The following is an 18,561-nucleotide window of genomic DNA, read 5'->3' as shown; positions in this document are numbered from 1 at the left end:
ATTTTGCACCCCCTTCCATGCAAGATAAGATACATTGAACACTGTAATTAAAGTTAACCCTCGATTACAGTGAAGTCGGCAAAATTAGCAATTTGCGTCATTATATTGAAATTTGACATTTTATGCAAATAAGTACAGTCACAGATAGGAAGGGGCCACAGAAATTTCCTAATTATCGGGCAATCGAAAAAAAGCAAACTTGAACGAGAAAACAATTCATTTTGATGAATTTGGGAGTTGGCGACGAATGATACGGTTCCATGCCACGTTGACGATATCGTGAAATCGGCATCATGAATCAAGCAAAGCCAGCCACGCTTCCGCGTGCACTCCGCCCCAGCGGCTGATAGCGTCGCCCGAAATGGGACGACGCCTTCGTGAAAAGCGCTGGCAGCGGAGAGCGAATGCTTCCTCTGCCTCCTACTCCAACGAGTCGCCGAAACTTGAGATTACGCAATCTCCAATACCAAACGCGCAGGAAGCTTACACGATGCCGCGCTGTCGCGGCACGCCCCCCCTCTATGCACACGCGGCAGATTACCTCTAAAGCAGGGCCGCACGGCTGCGTATGCACTCAGCCGCGCTTTACAGCCACGCACAGCCACAGCCAAGAGGAGAGACTCGTGCCTGAAATCGAGACGTGCGCAAACTTACCCCCAATCCCCCGCCCACTCTTGATCACGTTACCACAAGCTCGCTGCCCTCCCCCTCTTTCCCTTTGCTCGCGTGGGAAGGCGGTGCTCATGAAGTCACCATCTCTCTTGTCTCACCCTCGCACACTTTCACACGCATCTAAAGCACAAAATGCGAGGGGCACGATGCCAAGGCAACATGATGGGGCTCCACTTCGGGGCACGCTCCTGTCGCGCAAGTGTGATTCGAGAGGTGCCCTTGGAAGCAGTCACTCGTAATTCAATCATTTGACTGTCCGCATCCGCGGAAGTTTCAATTTATTGTCTCGGCATTCCTTTGCGGTGGCAGCAAAATTTCGTTATATTGAGGTTCTAAATGTATGGTATTCTAGGGATAAGAGGTTACGAAAAGCGATATATTCCGTTATAGCGAGAATTTCATTATATTGAACTTCGTTAGATAGAGGTTTAACTGTATTTACATTGAAAATCAAATTTCAATATTACGAACCAAACTACCGATTTTACAGACTTAATTAAGGGGGGAAGCGGGGATCAGATCGCGATTTTCGCGAAAAAAATCTATTTTTGAAAAGTACGCTTTTCAGAATCTACAGCATCATTTCTATCTTGTACTGAAATATTTCACCGAAAAACAAACTCTAAACACTTAAAATAAATATATTTGTCAGTGCCGGCGTCCACAAATCCGCCCGAAATCGCGAAAAAGCCGCGAAGTTCAACGCGCGACTGCTCGGCTTTCCCGCCACGGAGCGCCGCCATTTTGGTATCGTTGGAAAGCCCGACTCTTTGACTCTTTGTCCCAGCCCTTCCCTTCCTTCCCTGCCAGCCAGCAAGCGCACAAAAAAAGAAAAACAGGAGAGTGGCAGCACGGAGCAGCCAATGGCTGCCGCGCCCCGATTGGCTCTGCGCCGCGGCTCGTTGTAAGGCGCCTCCTCATTGGTCGACGCCGCGCCATAATGGCGGCCGAGGCAAGGAGCGCAAGGAGCGTCTGCTTTTGTCCGCTGCTGGGAAGCCTTTCTGGACTTTCCTTCTCTTGTGTTTCGAGGACGTCGGCCACGTGCAATGGATCCGCGCACGTTCGAAAAGAAGTACCGGACGAAGCATGCCTACGGGAAGCGGAAACGCAAGCCCGTCACAGCAAGGAAGAAGCGGCGATTGTCAGCAGGTGGTTCGGCCGAGCCGAGCGTCCGTTCAGAATCGGCGGAGTACGCGCCCAACGTGCTGTGCGATCTCTCGCCCAACGTGCTGCGGGATCTTGCGCCGAGTCGAGCACCAGCCAGCGATAGTGAGACGAACCATGATCTTTTGCCGTCGAAGCGCGGGCGCAGTGTTACTTCACCGGTGACGATCGACATGCCAGTGAGTCTCGCCGTACGCGAGCGTCCCGTCGCAAGTTCGTCCAGCACAGATTACGGAGTGAGCTTGCAGCGGTCATCGCCGCCCGACTGCAGAGCATCGGAGACGCGCTTCCGCGGTGTGTCGTTCAACGCCGAGATGTCTCCGCAGCCAACAACCGCCAGTGAAGGCAGTCCCATGCCATCGACGAGTTCCGGCGCTTCGACGGAGCTGCAACGCGGGCGCACGCTCGCTGCCGCGGATGCGCCGGCGGCCGACCTTGCCGCTCATCGCAGTGTTGACTGTTCGCCCAGTGAACGTCGCACTATTCAAGCTCACCTGGAAACACGATTTGTGTCCGCGGAAACTGCAGAACTGCAAGCGTCGAGAGTTCGCGAATCGCTTCGCGCGGTTTCAGCAACGGAGCGCAAGTTCGGGCTGACTGGCTCACAGGAAAATGCCATTCCCGCACCTCCAGAAGAGGAGTTTATGCTTGTTCAAGTTGCTGCTTTGAACTCGCTGATTGGTTCCCCGCTTTGCCCAACTTGTCAGCAGCCCGGCCTAGCAGTGCACCGCGAGACTGAACTGGGACTAGCTGTGAAGATGGTACTTTCATGCATTTCCTGTGGTAGTACCCTACAGTCTGAGTGGTCCTCACAAAGGAAGAGCGGCTCTAGAGCTTTCGAGGTCAACATCAGAGCTATGCAAGCAATAAAGAGCATTGGGAAAGGACCAACTGCTCTTAATGACTTCTGGGCCACCATGAATGTCTCGCATCGTGGGTTACACCACAAAACATATGATGGGCACCTCAAAAAGACTTTCAAGCCTGCCGCAGCGGCAGCTGCACACAACATCTTCACAGATGCTGTAGAGGCAGTGAAAAAGGTGTACACTGAAATGGAGACATTTTCAAAGAACATTACAGTAGTGTATGATGGCACATGGTTGACACGCGGCCACAGCTCCCATACCGGCGTAGGCTGTATAATTGATTTCCATACAGGGCTTGTGTTGGACTGCATAGTTCTGTCCAACTTCTGCCTTGGGTGCAGCCGACAGCCAGCAGAAAGTGACCCCAACTATGCTGAATGGAAGCAGCAACACCAGTGCCAGAAAAACACTGATGTGAATTCTGGAAGAATGGAGGTTGAGGCTGCACTACAGCTCTTCAGGCGCTCCTTGAGCAGAAATGATCTACGTTACACAAACATAGTTTGTGACGGGGACAGCCGCATGTTTCGCACTCTATGTGATGAAGAAGTTTATGGTTTTGTGCAGCTATCTAAAGAGGACTGCATAAATCATGTTAAAAAACGAATGGGGGCTGCACTTCGCTCTTTGGTGGCCAAGGCAAAGAAAGGAGAGCCACTAGGTGGAAAGGGGGGCCTGACACAGCAGCTCATCAAAAAACTGACAAACTACTATGGCCTTGCTCTGCGGAACCACTCGGAAGTCGAGGAAATGCAAAGGGCAGTAATGGCAACGTACTACCACATCACATCAACAGATGATGAGCCCCATCATGAGCTGTGTCCCCCTGGCCCCCTTAGCTGGTGCAACCACCGGTCAGCTGAGGCAGAAGGGCAGCCAGCACCAGCTCACAAGTACAAGCTTTCAGCTAAAGTTGCTGAAGCACTCCTGCCTGTGTACCAGCGCCTCTCAGACCCTCAGTTGCTGGCCCGGTGCAGAGGAGGCAAAACTCAAAACGCGGCTGAGAGTCTCCATTCAGTGATATGGTCACTAGTATCAAAAGACCAGCATGCCTCACTGTTTGCTGCGGAAACAGCAGTGCACGAGGCAATTTCAAAGTACAACTCGGGCAGTCTGAAAGCTTATTCAGACCTGTGCACAACATTGGGCCTGCGCCCTGGTGCCCTCTCTCTTCAGCGGGCTGTCGAGAAAGACTCCCAGCGAATGAGAAGGCACACAAAGTCCATCTCCTGAAAGGACAGAGGGCTAAGAAGTCACCTGCTGCCAAGGACACCAAATTCTACAATGCAGGAGCATTCTAGACAGTGTGTGCCAGTATGGAACTTTGAGGCTTGTTTTCTCAAAAGTTTGTTTTGAGCTTATCACCTCGCTCGTGGAAAGCATAGCACGGCAATGGGAGCACGGATTTTAATCCTGTTTGTTTTGCTGCAATTGGTGAAGTGTGCCTTATGTCAAGACAGTCTCAGATTTACCATTTAGGCTCACCATTTTTTTATTACACAATAATTGGAGCATGATACATTCTAAACATAAAGAGAAGGTGCATACTATATCGTTTAGAAGAAGAGCAGAGAAATTTAAAAAGAAATTAAGAGAATCTTGACTTAGACTATACTTCTTAGTAACTATTAAAAACATTTACAGACCCATAACCCATTTTGCTGTCACGCTAGGCTTTCCACGAGCAAGCAACATGTGAGCAATATATAAATAATGATAAAATAAAAACTACTGAAGATATGATTGTGAAACTTTGCAGCTGTCTGTTTGATGCTATTTCGAACCTGTATGCCAAATTTCATCACTCTAAGATAAAAAATGAAAAAGTTAGTTCCGATCCCCTCATCCCCCCTTAACTATATTGAAGTTTAACTGTAAAATTGGCTTGGTAACACAGTTTTATTGTTTATGTGGGTCATTTATTGAAATCTTGCAATTATCATTAGAAACATGCCTGCAATCGCCTATAATTGCCACTATCTAAGAATGCGCAACTGATGTCATTAGGCAAGGACGAAATTGATGCAAAAGTGTTAAAACACTCTGGCATTTACTTACGCACCCGTGAGCCTTTTTCAAGTTGGAAAGGACAAAAAGAAAGCACCGAGGTCAGCCAAGGTGCTAAACTGACAAAGCTAAGCAAATCACTGAAGGTTAGACTCGAACGAAAAATCATGTGAAAGAAATAAAAGAAAGTAACTAGGGGAGTTTTAGATTTTGTGTGCGCAAACAGGTTCGGGTACCCAAAGAGACCTTTATGTATGCAAAGTGCCTCGCCTGGCTTGCGTGCCTTTGTATTCCTAAAGCTTTTTTTTTTTTTTTTTACCTTTCTGCGTTCTTTTGTAAGACCGCCGGTTTGCGTCCCCCAACTTTACGTACGCAAAATCTAAAGCTCCCCGCTTGCTTTTCAAACCTTTCAAGCACTTTCCAAGTAGCTTTCATATATGAATGCTCAGACAGTTATTATTGTACAGAGTCTGAATAACATAAATGTCAACGTTAACCGAAATAAATTTTTTACTCGTAAATAGCACAAGGGAGAACAAAGGCAAAGTAAAGGCATTCATCTGCTTTACTGTCCTTGAACACCTTGAGTCACTTGCGTAACCAAAACAGCATATCCAACCAACTCAAATTCTAATGCTTTAAAGGCTGCAATGAGTCGGAACAAGTTGCACAAAACATTCGAGGGGACTGGATCACGTAATGGGCACGAGCAAATGGGCGGTACCGGAAACTATTAACCTGGAATTTTAGCAAAGCAATGAAGCTTCAAATGCAGTGAGCAGGAACGCACAAAAAGATAAGTGCTGCAGAAGCTACGCATATCCCCTCCATATTGGCAACGTATTGGCTGCCAAACTCTGGGCAGTGATGCAGGGTGGAAGTGTCAACTTCAGTGTTGAAAACTGAAATACCTTACATAGCAGTGCACAAAAAAAAAAAAAAAGAATAAGGATACTGCAGCCTTCTTGGTTTCTTATCCTTGGCACTATATAGCATGAAGCACTACAATGAATAAGTGGGCAATGCGAGAAAGGTTTGTGAAAATTTTGTTGCTGACATATCATTAACAGCTAACAGCAAAGTACAGCTGACAGTGTCACCTAATTTTCCCTTTGTAGGTGGTTTGCTGCGCTTTGCAAATGGCGGTGCAGACATGGCTGTACAGTCAAACCCACTTATAGCAATATTCAAGTGCCTAAAAAATTCCATTGTTATATTCAATAATTGTGGTAACGGGGTTGCAGAAAAAAAATCGAAATAGAGGGATGACAGAGCTGTTAGGAGAAAACTATAATGGCGGGGAGGCCAGTGCCCCTCCCCCCCCACCTTCCTTCGTCCAGCTGCTGATAGTGTTCACTCATTTATCTGTTTAACTCTGCTTCTTGTGCATTCAGCTGCGGCTTTCACCATTTAAGAATGGCACTGCTATAACAACCGCAAAGAGGGGTCACGGGCGGCAAGCGATATGCGAGCTCCACCGAGACTGCCGCGGCAGCTCGTCACCTTGAGAAATCCAGAAGAAACACTGGGGCGAGATCGCCACAAGCTTCTTGCCATCCACGTACTTCTCACTGGCTTGCACAAGAAATCCCCATGCCCGTCTGTCTGCCATGCTTGCTTTACGCGAAGCTGGCTGGCCTTCTTCTCCAAGGCATCCAAGGGCTCTACATAGTGCAGCGGAAGGTTCCTCGCGAAAACGAAGTCCCGGAAGGACTGAATTATCTACAGGGCCTCCAGTGGGGAGAATGTTAAGGCAACCTACCCTACTATTTCATTGCTGCCACAGTCGCCATCGCTAGCCGGTTCAAGCACGTTTGCGACGATCTCCTCATCGGTTAGAAGCACTTAGTTTCCAAATATATAGCAGTGCAATTTTTTTTTTCCCTGGCAACATCGTGCGTTGCCGATGATCAGCGGGTGGATCAGCCATCTTCCATTTTGGCAACAAGTCAAACGAGATCGACAAACCTTGTGGCCAGGAACGACTTTGACGCAACCAACACGAGCGTCAGCGACTTAATCAGTTGACAGAACTGCGCAGAATGAGGGGCCAGCGAGCGATCTGAGAGCAGCGCAGTTGCCGCATCGTAGAGCTATGGGCGCAACACACTCATGTTCGGAGGGCAATGGGAGAGAGGCATGCATGGCTGGCAATGCGGAGAAGGCTGGAAAATAAGCGCACGGCGGCTGCTGGCGCAGCGGGCCATCGTGTAGCGACTCAAATTTCTCCTTTTCTTCTTTTTCTGTTCAAGGATTTCCGATTTCATTACCATTCGGCATGGTCACCCAGTAGCCAAATTTCATCATTCTAGCCGATAATGGGGGCATTGTAGTTAGCAGGTTATTTCAACATAGAAAACATACAAAGGTTGACGGTGCAGCAGCTTCTCACTGTTACAATCAATATATTGTTAAAACCGGTACCGTTATAAGTGGGTTCGACTGTGCTGCCCTGCTTTGTTACTTTGAGTAAAGATGCCGAGGGACTTGTGTAAGGAGTCTCGAGGCACAGAGAGAAAGGTGGCAAGATTGGCACCAAGTACACCAAAAGACCGCAAAGGCGGCAACGCCGGAGAGCATGCGGCACGCACCTGTGCCAAAACAGACCACGGTGCCCCGGTCGGTGGGTCCGGTCTTCATGACGAGGGCGGCGAGCACCTTGCGGCCGCCCACGTACTCTGGCACCTCCAGCACTTTCTGGCTGAACTCGCGGTGACTTAGGGCAGCAATAATATCAAACATGGGGATGCTCTCATCCTGACTGCTCAGGATGTCCGTCTGCACAAAGGGGGGAAGGAGCTTGTCAGGAACATGTGCGATGTACGTAATATCAAGTTGAGCACCAACGCGAAAATTTTGTGCCACACTTTTTGATGTTATTGCGTTTTTAGGTGACCACCAACTTCCATAATTGTAGTGTGAATCCTCAATTTCTTGAGAGTGCAACAAATCATTGAATATACGGTCCGTCCAAACCAGCATCAGGTGCAGCGCAGTTCGAACGTGAAAAATTAGACTTAGCAAGTCACCAAACGCGGATGTGGCAGTCGCATGGTACCACCAACTTAAGCCTGCTTGCCAGACCAGCGTGATGGGTGAAGGCCAAACAGTGACTGCATTGCCGAAAGCAGCCAAACTGGCCTTCCCAATTGATAGCAACTCTTGTAAACACACGGGGACACACTCTCCGTTTCTGTCCCATGAAGTGCTGAATGAACTAATATTCTGGCAGCACAGCCACGGTCAGTGTGTACGCACTAGTAGTATCTGTTACCACCGCACCACCACAACAACTTTTGATGACATGAGTAGCCTCCTTTTCCACGTCCGAAGCCACGCTGCATTTGGCAAGCATGTTGAATTGGTCACATTAAAACGTAATGGAATTAATTATTTGTAGCACTCTTAGAAAATTGAGTACCCATAGCATAAATACTAGGTTGACAGCATAGAAATAAACACTAGACAATAGCTGTCTGCCAGTACTGCTTTAATAGGTTAACGTAACAGAAAAGGAAAACTGGGCTTATTCGTTGACTAAGATTGCAGACAACTTTCTGTAGCTATGAAGGGAAAGCTACGGAGGCAAAGTGCGCACATCTGAGAGTGCTTCTGAAAAGAGTCCTGCATTTTCATCCCCGTTAGTTTAAGCTGGGGAACAGAAGACATAAACACCCTATTAGCAAAGGTTAAATAAGACAAAACACACCAGTGAATGTAAAAGCTTCCCTTAAATTCCGAGCAAGCGGCCCCCTATGGTGAAGGATAATACAAGAAAGTTTGTGTGTGTGTGGGGGGGGAGGGGGGGCTTGCTTGGTTGCGGAGCGAAATTCAAGGGCTACCGGCCCCAAATCCGGCGGCCAGCGAGCTAGGCCTATACCGTCTCCCAGCGATCACAGGCCCGCATGGTTTGCTCGTTCGCTTCCGTCACCATCGACAAAATCACATGTACTGCAATTCAAGCGCAACATAACTGTGTACACGTTGTGCTGATCGACATAGGCACTTTACTACGAGCTGCATGCAGTTGTGTCGCAAGCACCACCGGTCTCAGATTGGACAGCCCAGCGAGCTAGGCCTGCCAGCTCCTAGTCATCGGTGGCTGTCCACGAAGCCAACACTGTGGACAAGGCCTTGCGGAAGCACGTCTATGCTGCTCGCATAGTCGTGTTTATATTGACATCTATTGTTTAAAACGAGACAGGTGCGCCAACATGTTTGTTTTCCCTTTATTTGTGAAGTCATTCCGAGCATCCATGCAGGGGCTCCAGATCGCCGCTTGTTCACTCGTACAATGTGTCCCGAATCGTCATATGCGGCAAGTCAGACTCTGATGCGTCGTACGACGGATTGCACACAAGATCACACCATTCATTCAAATGTGACACTTCGTATGTTTGACCAAAATGGTGACTGACGAAGGCTATGCAGATACCTGGCTATGGTGAACTATCGGTCCTCGGCAGAAGAGCAGCTAAACAATAAGTTTCTTTCTCCCTACATTCCGTCATTTTATGTAGTTTAATATGCAATTTCGTAAAAAGTTGATAAAAAGAAACTGTGGCCAAGTGGTCCGGTGAAAATGCATGAAGTGGTGAATAGGGTGAAGAAAAGGAGGGGGCGCTTGCTCGGTAGTTGGCACCAATTTCAAATCACTCGAAAGTAGAGGTGGGCGCTTGCACAAGTAGGGGCCGCTTGCTCAGAATTTTACGGTAATTATTTTGCGGCTCTTCCCTTTCGCATCTAGGCAAACACGAAACCGTCGCCCCGGGAAGCTGTGCCGATTCAGCATCTGTTCCGAGCAACCAAAAACGCTGTCAAACGCTGGTGGACTACTAGATGCAGTAAAACGTGTGCAGAAGCTCCGCCCCCGTACCTTTCCCTTCATGGCCACAAAAATTTATCCTTGAGTATAGTGCTACTCATCAAGGATAACTAGCTATAAACGAACAGGATCACGGAAGCAAGAGCATGTTCCAGCATTTTTACTGTGCTCTTCTACCTTCACCCTGCCTGTTTAGTGCAGGCTAACTAAACTAATCATGATGCATAACGCATTACACTAGTTGATGGTGTAAGTTGCATTGCTCAAGTGACACACACACATACACATACACATACACACAAAATGGACCCAGACCTCTGTGTCTGTTTTATTTTACTCGTCAGCATGCACCTACACGTGTCACCTGAGCAGCCCAACACCACCATGCCAGTTACTCACCAGCTCAAACAGGCAAACTTTGAGTGCATTATTGTTACAAAATGCTCCCTTTAGCTACTTTTCACTTACCTTGAATGCCAACGTAGACTTTTGCGACGTGCATGCTGCTTCCTTTAGGGAACTCATAGGGAGATGAAATTGGAGGGCAGCTCTTTACTTCGACAACAGTGCACAGTTCCCAACTAAAATTAAGACTGTGTGTGCCTCCAGACCTGCAGCTAACGCATGTCCCCCTCCTCCTGTTTCCACCATTTCCCCCCACTCCTCGCCGGTGCACACAAAAAGATGGACAGCGGCACCACCCGCTCGTGCTCTCTTAAGCTGCTGGCATGAGCTTCAGGTGGTTGTGTTGCACCCAAAACATTTGATCCCCATGTTTTTGTTGAAGTAAAGTGTGCAAAGGCTGTTACTTCAACATGCACTACGTACGCAGCATTGCGTGCGCCGGTCATCATGGGGGCCACGGCATTAATCTACGTGCCCATGAATTAAGCTATGCAATGAGAACATAACTACATTGACACACAGATACTATGAGGAATGCATAGATGTATGCATGGCTACATGGATGAATGCCAAAATTAAATAATGACTTAAACACTGCTGTTGAAATGAGCACCTTGCGCATGGTATGGCCAAGAATGGATTTTTTTTTTTTGGCTTGGCTGCTGAATAAAGCAGCACAGTCCGTGAACTCTGTAATCTAATTGACAATGCAGCCAACACTGTTGCAAAAAACTTTGTTTTTACAGGCATGCTAAGCCAACTTATTCGAATCACTTGCCTGAAACACAGCACCGTTACCTGCGACAACTAAAGGCCCTTTGTCAGCCTATGCATAGCAGCATCATTCAGTCGCAGCGTATGCAAAGGAACAGCAGCAACCATTTTTCACACGCCTAGTACAGCTCTCAGCGGCGACAACCACGCACCCCTGCTGTCACTGCTAATGGATTCACAAGTCACAACGGGCAGTATCTGTAACTGCATTCAGAAAAACTGGTGACATGGCTCGAAGCCTGGGCTATTGGGTTTCATAGGACACCTCCCATGTAACATTGCCACCAAGGCTTCCAAACTGCACAACACATTTCTAATGTGAGGCTGCAAGGCCGAGACGGCTTTCCACGATGACACAGAATGCCCAGCTCAAGTGAATGCAACTTCGCTGCAAAGGTATGACAGTGAACGGATGCATGGCTAGGCAGAAAAGGCAGGACAGCACCCGCCAGTAAGATGAACAAATAAGAAAAGCAAAAAATTAAATGAAAGTGATGGTGTAGAGAGCACAAACTCTGGCACAATGTCCTGGGAAAGATTACTAATGAAACCAAGTGAATAGTCAGGTAAAACCAGAGGTGCTAAGCATGCCATAAAAAAACTGCAGAGAATATAGGACAACAGCAAATAATGACAGGCAAGGCGAGGCTCATAGTCGGAGGTCAAAACAAAACTGATCACAGAGAAAGGAGACAGGAAAAAAAAAAAGGCCAAATAAGGCTAAAGCAAACAAAATGGGTGGAAGACAAGGCGGAAGATGGAAGATTGCTCACAACAGCGAAAGGACTTTCACGAAGAAGTAAAAGCTAGCAGCGGGCGTGCCAATGCTGCGACTTACAACAAAAACTGCTCCCTAGCCAGAGTGGGTGAAAGTTCATGCAAAAGTTACTCAGGTGCACGGGGAATGCAAAGCAGTGCCACGCAGAACAGCTTGGACCAGCTGGATTCAACAAAAGCACACACAAAGAAATAGGAAGTACCGCGAAGAGCAGATGCTGGTCACCTTGGCAACAAGCCAGAGACCACCCAAACTGCCAGGTGTGGCTAAAAAGCGTGCAAGGATGCACACACTGGGGTATTGAGAAGGCGAGGGAGAAAAAAGAAATCAGGGTTTGGTCACCTCTGGGGAGGGGACGTCGGAAGCGAGGGCACCACTCGCCACCAGCTTGCGGAAGGCGAGTTCGGCGGCCTGGTGCTTGGCTTCCTTCTTGGTCTTGTCCCAGGCCTCGGCCACAGGTTTCTTGTCCAGAAATGCAACTGCTTTGAACCTGCCAAAAGTCACCAACGAGCAGAGCTCGACCTTGACAGGCTCGCTGGCTAGCGCAGGGCAGGTCCCAATTTGTTTGCAAAAGTGGTCTGCAAAAGCACTACTCGTGGCTTACGTCGCAAAAAGCACTAAGACTACTTAGGGTCAGTGCCTCAAAAAGGGAGTGGATAGTACACCCGTTGCTTCTGCAAAGGAAGCAAAGATGGCAAAGCTTTGCTTTTGCTCTGGCGTGAAAAGAGGTACAACTACCGATTTTGCCAAGGACTGTTCAAGTCCCATCACGAGCAAAGTGCCAAGCCACCCGGAAAAAGGTTCCGAACAAAATCAGCTGCCAGGTAAGAAAATTGTACACTGCACCGGGAAAAACACATTTTTGATGTAATGAAGCTACACGACACACACTGCCTCAATTCCAAACAGCACCCGCAGCAAGCAACAACTTGCAAAAAACTCTGCGTGCTTTGACTGAGGAGGTGGAATTCGGTACAAGTGATCAAGTTTTCTTAAAATCACAGTCAAAACTCAAGCATAAATAACATTTGATGCAATGAAATTTCTTTCATACACATAAAGAATGCCGTCAGAAGACAGCCATTTTTCTGAATATAGAAGAGCACCTTTAGTGATTTACTGAGAATGTATCACAGATTCCCAGTGTACCTTGGTACTTGTTTTAAATGTAACCCAACAAACAAGAAGCTGGTTTGGCTAGTTGGCAAGTTAGCTGTTAGTTTAATCAGAACCAGCAAGAAGCAGTGACAAAAGCAAAAAACTGGGCCATTTACTGACACAAACACTTTGTGGGCATTCGCAATATGCACATTCCACTTATCATCGTGGTAGGCAATGAAATTTCTTGCTGGCTAAATTGGTCACGAATGAGAAGCATATATATCAACGCTATCTGGGCAGATTTGATTCCCTTATCAAATAGCCTTTAAAGGGCACATCTCAGTAGATGACGTGTGCACCTATTGGTTGGCGGACAAGACACAAATCCCAGCACATGCTGCATGAAATTTTCAGTGTGCAGAGGGTTCCATGGAATTTCGAAAGTCATGCTGAGGGGCTGCACTTGTGTTCTCAATGTTCTGGGTTCTCTGCCGGTTTCGGCAAGGGGTGAGAACAGCTTACTTCGGTTATCCCAGCTCCAAGATCATTTACTGTGACAACGGTTACTTTTAACAATGCACTCAACTTTCTCTTCTGCAATCCTATGCACACTCTCTGGACTATGCTCAGTGATGGTAACATGACGACCTAACAAGATGGTACAACAGCGAAGGTATGATACCATGCCAGCCAAGGGCATGACAGCAGCATGATGAGTTAAGTGCTGTCGCAGCGAAGCATTAAATATAGCCACTTGTATTTTATGCATCATGACACATCGAGACATTGGTACGGAACAGACAGATGGGGTATACCCTGTTTCGAAGTGTCGACTGCCATCACTCTAAAAGAAGTGAAGCCCTCGCGTTAACCTTGAGCAACTCCAATTCGATAGCATTACGACACCTTATCACTCGAAAATTATCCTTCCACATCATTTTGTTAGGACTCCCTCCATATGAAGCAACATCTCCCTACATCATCTAATGCCAAGCTTTGATATGTACAATGCTTTCACATTATAGCACCTTGGTGAAGACAATCTTTATGGGAACATCATCTGGACTTTAAATAGAGAAACCTTGATTCAGCAGAATTTTTAGACTGTTAGACTGAGTGCCAAATGGGCATTAAAGAATCATGAAGATGCAGTATTTCAGCAAGTACTGATGACCCTGTAGTAGGCTGTACAGGGCCTAAGAAAAGAAACGCTCATTAGGTGTCTCAAGGGCAGACAAATCCCTCAAACGAAAACCACCAATGGTACAGCAGCAAAAAAGCTGCAGTGTGGGCTGCGAGCAAGTGAGACATGCCACGTACCTTGGGTTGTGGGGTGGGCCATCTGTGGCCACAATGTCTATCTTGGCCTCGACGTGCTGCATCTGGCCAAACTCGTGGAACGCGCTCACGGGGTTCTTGGTCAGGGATGCGTAGCTGGGGAACTTGGAGATACTCTGCGGCCCTGGTGGGTTCGAAGGTGGCGCCGGAGCCGGCGCAGCCGCAGGTGCTTCTTCCCGCACAGTCCCATTGCTGCCGGCATCACTGCCGTTGCTGCTCTGCTGCTGCTGCTGTTGCTGCTGCCCGTAGCTAACCTCTAGTGACTGCGACACCACTGACTGGGTGATCTTGAGGTTGGCTGCCGCGGCCGCCACGGAGGCTGGCGGGGCCTGAGGCGGCATGACCCCGCCGTTGGCTGCCGCCATGCCAGCCGCCGCTGCGGCGGCCTGCTGTTGCATCATCATCTGCGCGAAGGTATTGCTCAGCCGCAGCAGTTCGTGGGGGGGAAGGGGCTGCCTCGCTGGCTTCGGGGGTCCCTTGGGCCCTCCCCGCGGCCCTCCGACCCCGTTGGGCCCAGTGGCGACCATGTTCTCATCGTCGCCGCCAAAGTCCGGCGGAGCGGCTGCGTCACGGGGTGGTGCCTGCTGCTTGCTCGCGGCCGCAGCTGCTGCGGCGGCCGCAAATAGGTTGTTTCGTTCCAGGTCGCCGTAGCTGCCCGGCACGAGGGTCCAGGCCGGTGGCGTGTCCCACACCTTGGTGAGGACGCCCCGGTCCTGGAGCCGGTACAGGATGGGGTTCACCTCGCGCTTGTGCTTGAGGCCCAGGGCCTTGACCATGTCCTTGGTGTACACGGGCGTGCCAATGGTGCGCAGGTGCGAAATGACCAGCGCCGTCAGGTCCGTCTGCAAGATGTTGTTGGAGGCCGCCACCGCAGCGGCGGGAGGACCCGCCACGGGCTGCTGTGCCACCGCCAGAGCTGCCGCCGGGTTGTTGGCAGTCGTGACGGCTACACTGTTGGGGGCCACCGGCAACAGGGAGTTGGCGCACGGGACGAGCGAGTTGTTGGGCACGGGCGCGACCAGAGCAGAGCCCAGTGGAGGCTGTGGCTGTTGTGGCGACTGCTGCTGCTGTGGAAGAGGTGCGCCGCCCAGCTGCTGTGGAGCCAGGGAGGGAGGCGCCGCGAACCTGCCACCTCCGCGGGTGACCACCAGGTTGGGAGGTAGGTTGGGAGGAGGCGAGCTCTCGGGCAGCCGCACCGGCCCCTGCTGCTGCTGTTGCTGCTCTTCCTCATTGACCAGCGCATCTGTGCATGCAGAAGGTGCGTGGAGTGAGCAGTTTGTGCAGCATGTGCATGGTTCCATTTAGTCAAGGTCAAGAATGCTGTGGCAAGTGCCATTAGAAGGAAACAGTAGCGTCACCTTTATCACTGCGAGTCCTCATTCATGTTAACCATGCGGATGTGGTACTAGCCACAAGTGAACAAGAACAGGCTTTTGTCATTGACCAGGCTGTATACCCACAGCCACTGCTTTCTTTCTTTTCTGGAAAAAAACACTGGACGCCGGCATGCCATGACAGCCGCCATTACGTTGTCCTGCAGAACTTGCCTACATGTGCCAGCAATTGACTTATCCGATTCTATCTTTCCTCCATCCTCTAGTGCCACCTTTAGCTCTGTCATGCACTGCCATGCTGTGAAAAGGTGTAGATGGCGCTGCAAGATATGAAAGATACACTAGGTCTGTCAAACGATAAGTTTCAGCTTTGTCACACACTTCCTTAAATGTCTGTGAGGAGGTTCTCAGGATGTTAAGCGAGCTCAGATATCCCTTCCTTCTAATCAACTGTCAAAGTTGCCCGAATGTTGTGCGTACCAAGGGCATGTTTGTTGTTTCTGAACCATTTGGTCATCCTGTTTGAATTACTTTCTGGGAGTAGGTGCAGCACACTTTTGCAGGAGCTGCTTCTCCTGCATTCTTGGCCTGCCTCCTACAGCAGTGTACTGTCAGTAACATGGTAAACTTAATTTCAAATGCTCGATCTCATTTGATGTCTGTGAGGAAGCCACCAAATTTCAACTGTTTTTCAATATCTCTTAGAGCTATCCAAAATTAGCAGTGTTCTAAATTTTTGTACTGTATACAGCCTCTGAGCTACAAACTTTGTTTCTTTTTCTATTTCCTGTTCGTCGCAAACAGCACTTTCGCCATGATTGATGGCACCATGAGGGACTATAGGCTGATCTCCATCACTTGTAATTTCCTAGCGCAACCTGCAGTGAAATCTCAGTACACCTACATTTTATTGTGATAACTGTCACTGCACAGGCTTTTGTTGAAATATATTTCTAACAATGCAGCAATGGCACCACACTGCAATACATTAGATTCACACTGGCACATGTGAAGCACCCACCGGAGGGCTGGATGTATTGGTGAGCAGGGCAGCTTCCTGCATGCTCCTTATCAGTCAGTAACATTCAGCTACCCAAGAGTCGATGCATATGACTTACAATGCACATGAGTGACTACTAATACTAGTGTATTCACACGATGAACTTCTCCGTGGACGGCTGTTCCAAAGCCTCTCTGGCTGCAATGAGCATCCATATTGTTACGCAGGAAGACGCAGACGAGGCTAGCAGACGACAGAACCAGAAAAATCTTGCCACCTGCTACTGCAATGTCTCTGTTAATGCTAGCTTCAAACCGTCAGTACCCGTTTGTCTAGCATCATGTCATGCCTCCCAAGTTCCGCAGCCTGCTTCATCCATTCAACACAGTGTAGCGAGGCAATCACGCAACGCTGTCCATCAAGCTCGAGTCACTCCATTTCGAGAGCAATAAGTAAAAATACATGGCAGACTACTTCAAGCAATAAAGAAAAAAATCTGAATTCCTTCACTTTCCCACATTTCATTAATTCGACCTATTGGGCAATTCAACCACACCTTGTGATACCGCAAGGGTCGAATTGATGGGGATCAACTGTATAAGCATTGATAAAGGTAGGAAGACAGCCTGCATGAACTATGACCATGTCTTGTGGAGCATGCTTCTAAGTGTGTCCCCTGCACACAAAGCCCTCTGCTATCGCTTTCCATATTCTGCGAGGCATACGCAGGGCTTTAGGTATATGGAAATGCTAGAAAAAGAAAGAGCCACTAAGAAAAACCTGAGGTGGTCTGCCAAGATGCATCACAATACTGCCACACAGTAATGGGGCAATGTCAATGAATGAAACACACCGCGCATGCACATTTAATTGCATTAACATTTAACCGTTTCATTCGATAGGAATGTACTCTCTGTGGCCAGAAAAAAATTATAATAAAATTCTAATTTTCCATGATGTCAACAGAGCTTAGTGGGATTGCACGTATGCTTTGTAAGTATTTTCTACGTGTTCTGGGTATAAAAAAAAGGAAGAGGAAAGGAAAAAGAAAAAAAAAGGTGAATGCAGTTGCACTACCCGATGTAGAAACGTAGGAGATGCCCGAGCAAGCTGGTGCAAATGTGCTTTAAAAAAAAACATCCTAAGGTTTTACCTGCCAAAACCACGATCTGATTATGAGGCATGCCGTAGTGGGGCACTCCGAATTAATTTTGACCCCCTGGGGTTCTTCCACGGGCACCCAATGCACAGGTGTTCTTGCATTTCTCCCCCATCGAAATGTGGCTGCCAGGAAAGTTGCCATTGCCGATTCTTCTGCAACTGCTTGAACCCCTTCTGTGTCATGAAACAAACACCTCCTGGGAAACGAAACCAAAACTGATCATTCTGAAAACTGCCAGCATTATTTTCTCTGGGATTTCGAGGTTGACAACCCCCAATTAAAGCAAAGAAAGTTAATAGTTGAACGACTTGTCTTGTATTGCCAGTACTTCTTAAACACAGTCTTCACTGCTCCGTAAAAACTTGCAGTTTACTAGTAAAACGGGCTTTTGGGTGAGTTGGTACATGTTCATAGCTAACAAACTGAGCACAAAATAAGAATGAAATGAAAATACTTGGCTTCTTTGCTTTCGATTTATGCTGACATGTCCATAAACCTCAAAAGGCAATATAAATTTGATATAGCACGTGCCACATAACATGTCAAGTGTTGCCACACATGTGCTACACAAGACCCCTGTGACATGCGAAAGTTTTACACCAGTCAGATGCGATGTTGTACTAGTGGCAGGTTATGCAAGCATAGAAACTTGATTTCAGGAGACACACGAGGTAATTCCTGCCACTGGATAACAGAAAGTGAACTTCCAATAAATTTAGCGCCACTACATGCAACAAAACCTTAAACTAGCTCACGGCTGCTAAAGTGTATAACATAAGGAAATAAGGCCATGAAAGATGCATAAGCATACCATGGTTGCATGAATTGCTCACGTTTTCAGTTTTATTTTTCTGGTCTCTTTTGTGCAAAATGGTGTTAGGTGAGCACTAGTTTTCCCTTTGGAAGGCCCTTCACAAGCAGATTAAGTTACCGTAAAAACCCGCGTATAGTACGAGGTTTTTTTCCTGTTATTAGCGTCCCAAATTTCCGCCTCGTACTATATGCGGATCCGGACAAAAATTTCAAAGTTCGGCTCGAAGTTTTGGTTTCGTTATTGCTCTGTGGCTACGGCTTGGCTTCGTAATATCTGCATGGCTACGACTTGGCTTTGTTATTGCTGCCTGGCTACGGC

At 48.2% G+C, this 18,561-nt stretch overlaps 1 protein-coding gene across 1 annotated transcript in view; it reads right to left on the bottom strand.

The window, feature by feature from the left end:
- LOC126517605 (uncharacterized) overlaps window positions 1-18,561 on the bottom strand; it is a 66,408-nt gene that overhangs the window by 31,606 nt on the left and 16,241 nt on the right. Inside the window, exons 3-5 of the mRNA XM_050167374.3 lie at window positions 13,916-15,176; window positions 11,837-11,984; window positions 7,304-7,490 (exon numbers count right to left, since the gene is read on the bottom strand). Of these exons, the coding sequence (XP_050023331.1) occupies window positions 7,304-7,490; window positions 11,837-11,984; window positions 13,916-15,176 (1,596 nt within the window). The remainder of the gene's footprint in view (window positions 1-7,303; window positions 7,491-11,836; window positions 11,985-13,915; window positions 15,177-18,561) is intronic.

The sequence above is a fragment of the Dermacentor andersoni genome, chromosome 11 (genome assembly GCF_023375885.2).
Source record: "Dermacentor andersoni chromosome 11, qqDerAnde1_hic_scaffold, whole genome shotgun sequence".
NCBI lineage: Eukaryota > Metazoa > Arthropoda > Arachnida > Ixodida > Ixodidae > Dermacentor > Dermacentor andersoni.
This window is presented reverse-complemented; position numbering and strand designations above follow the sequence as displayed.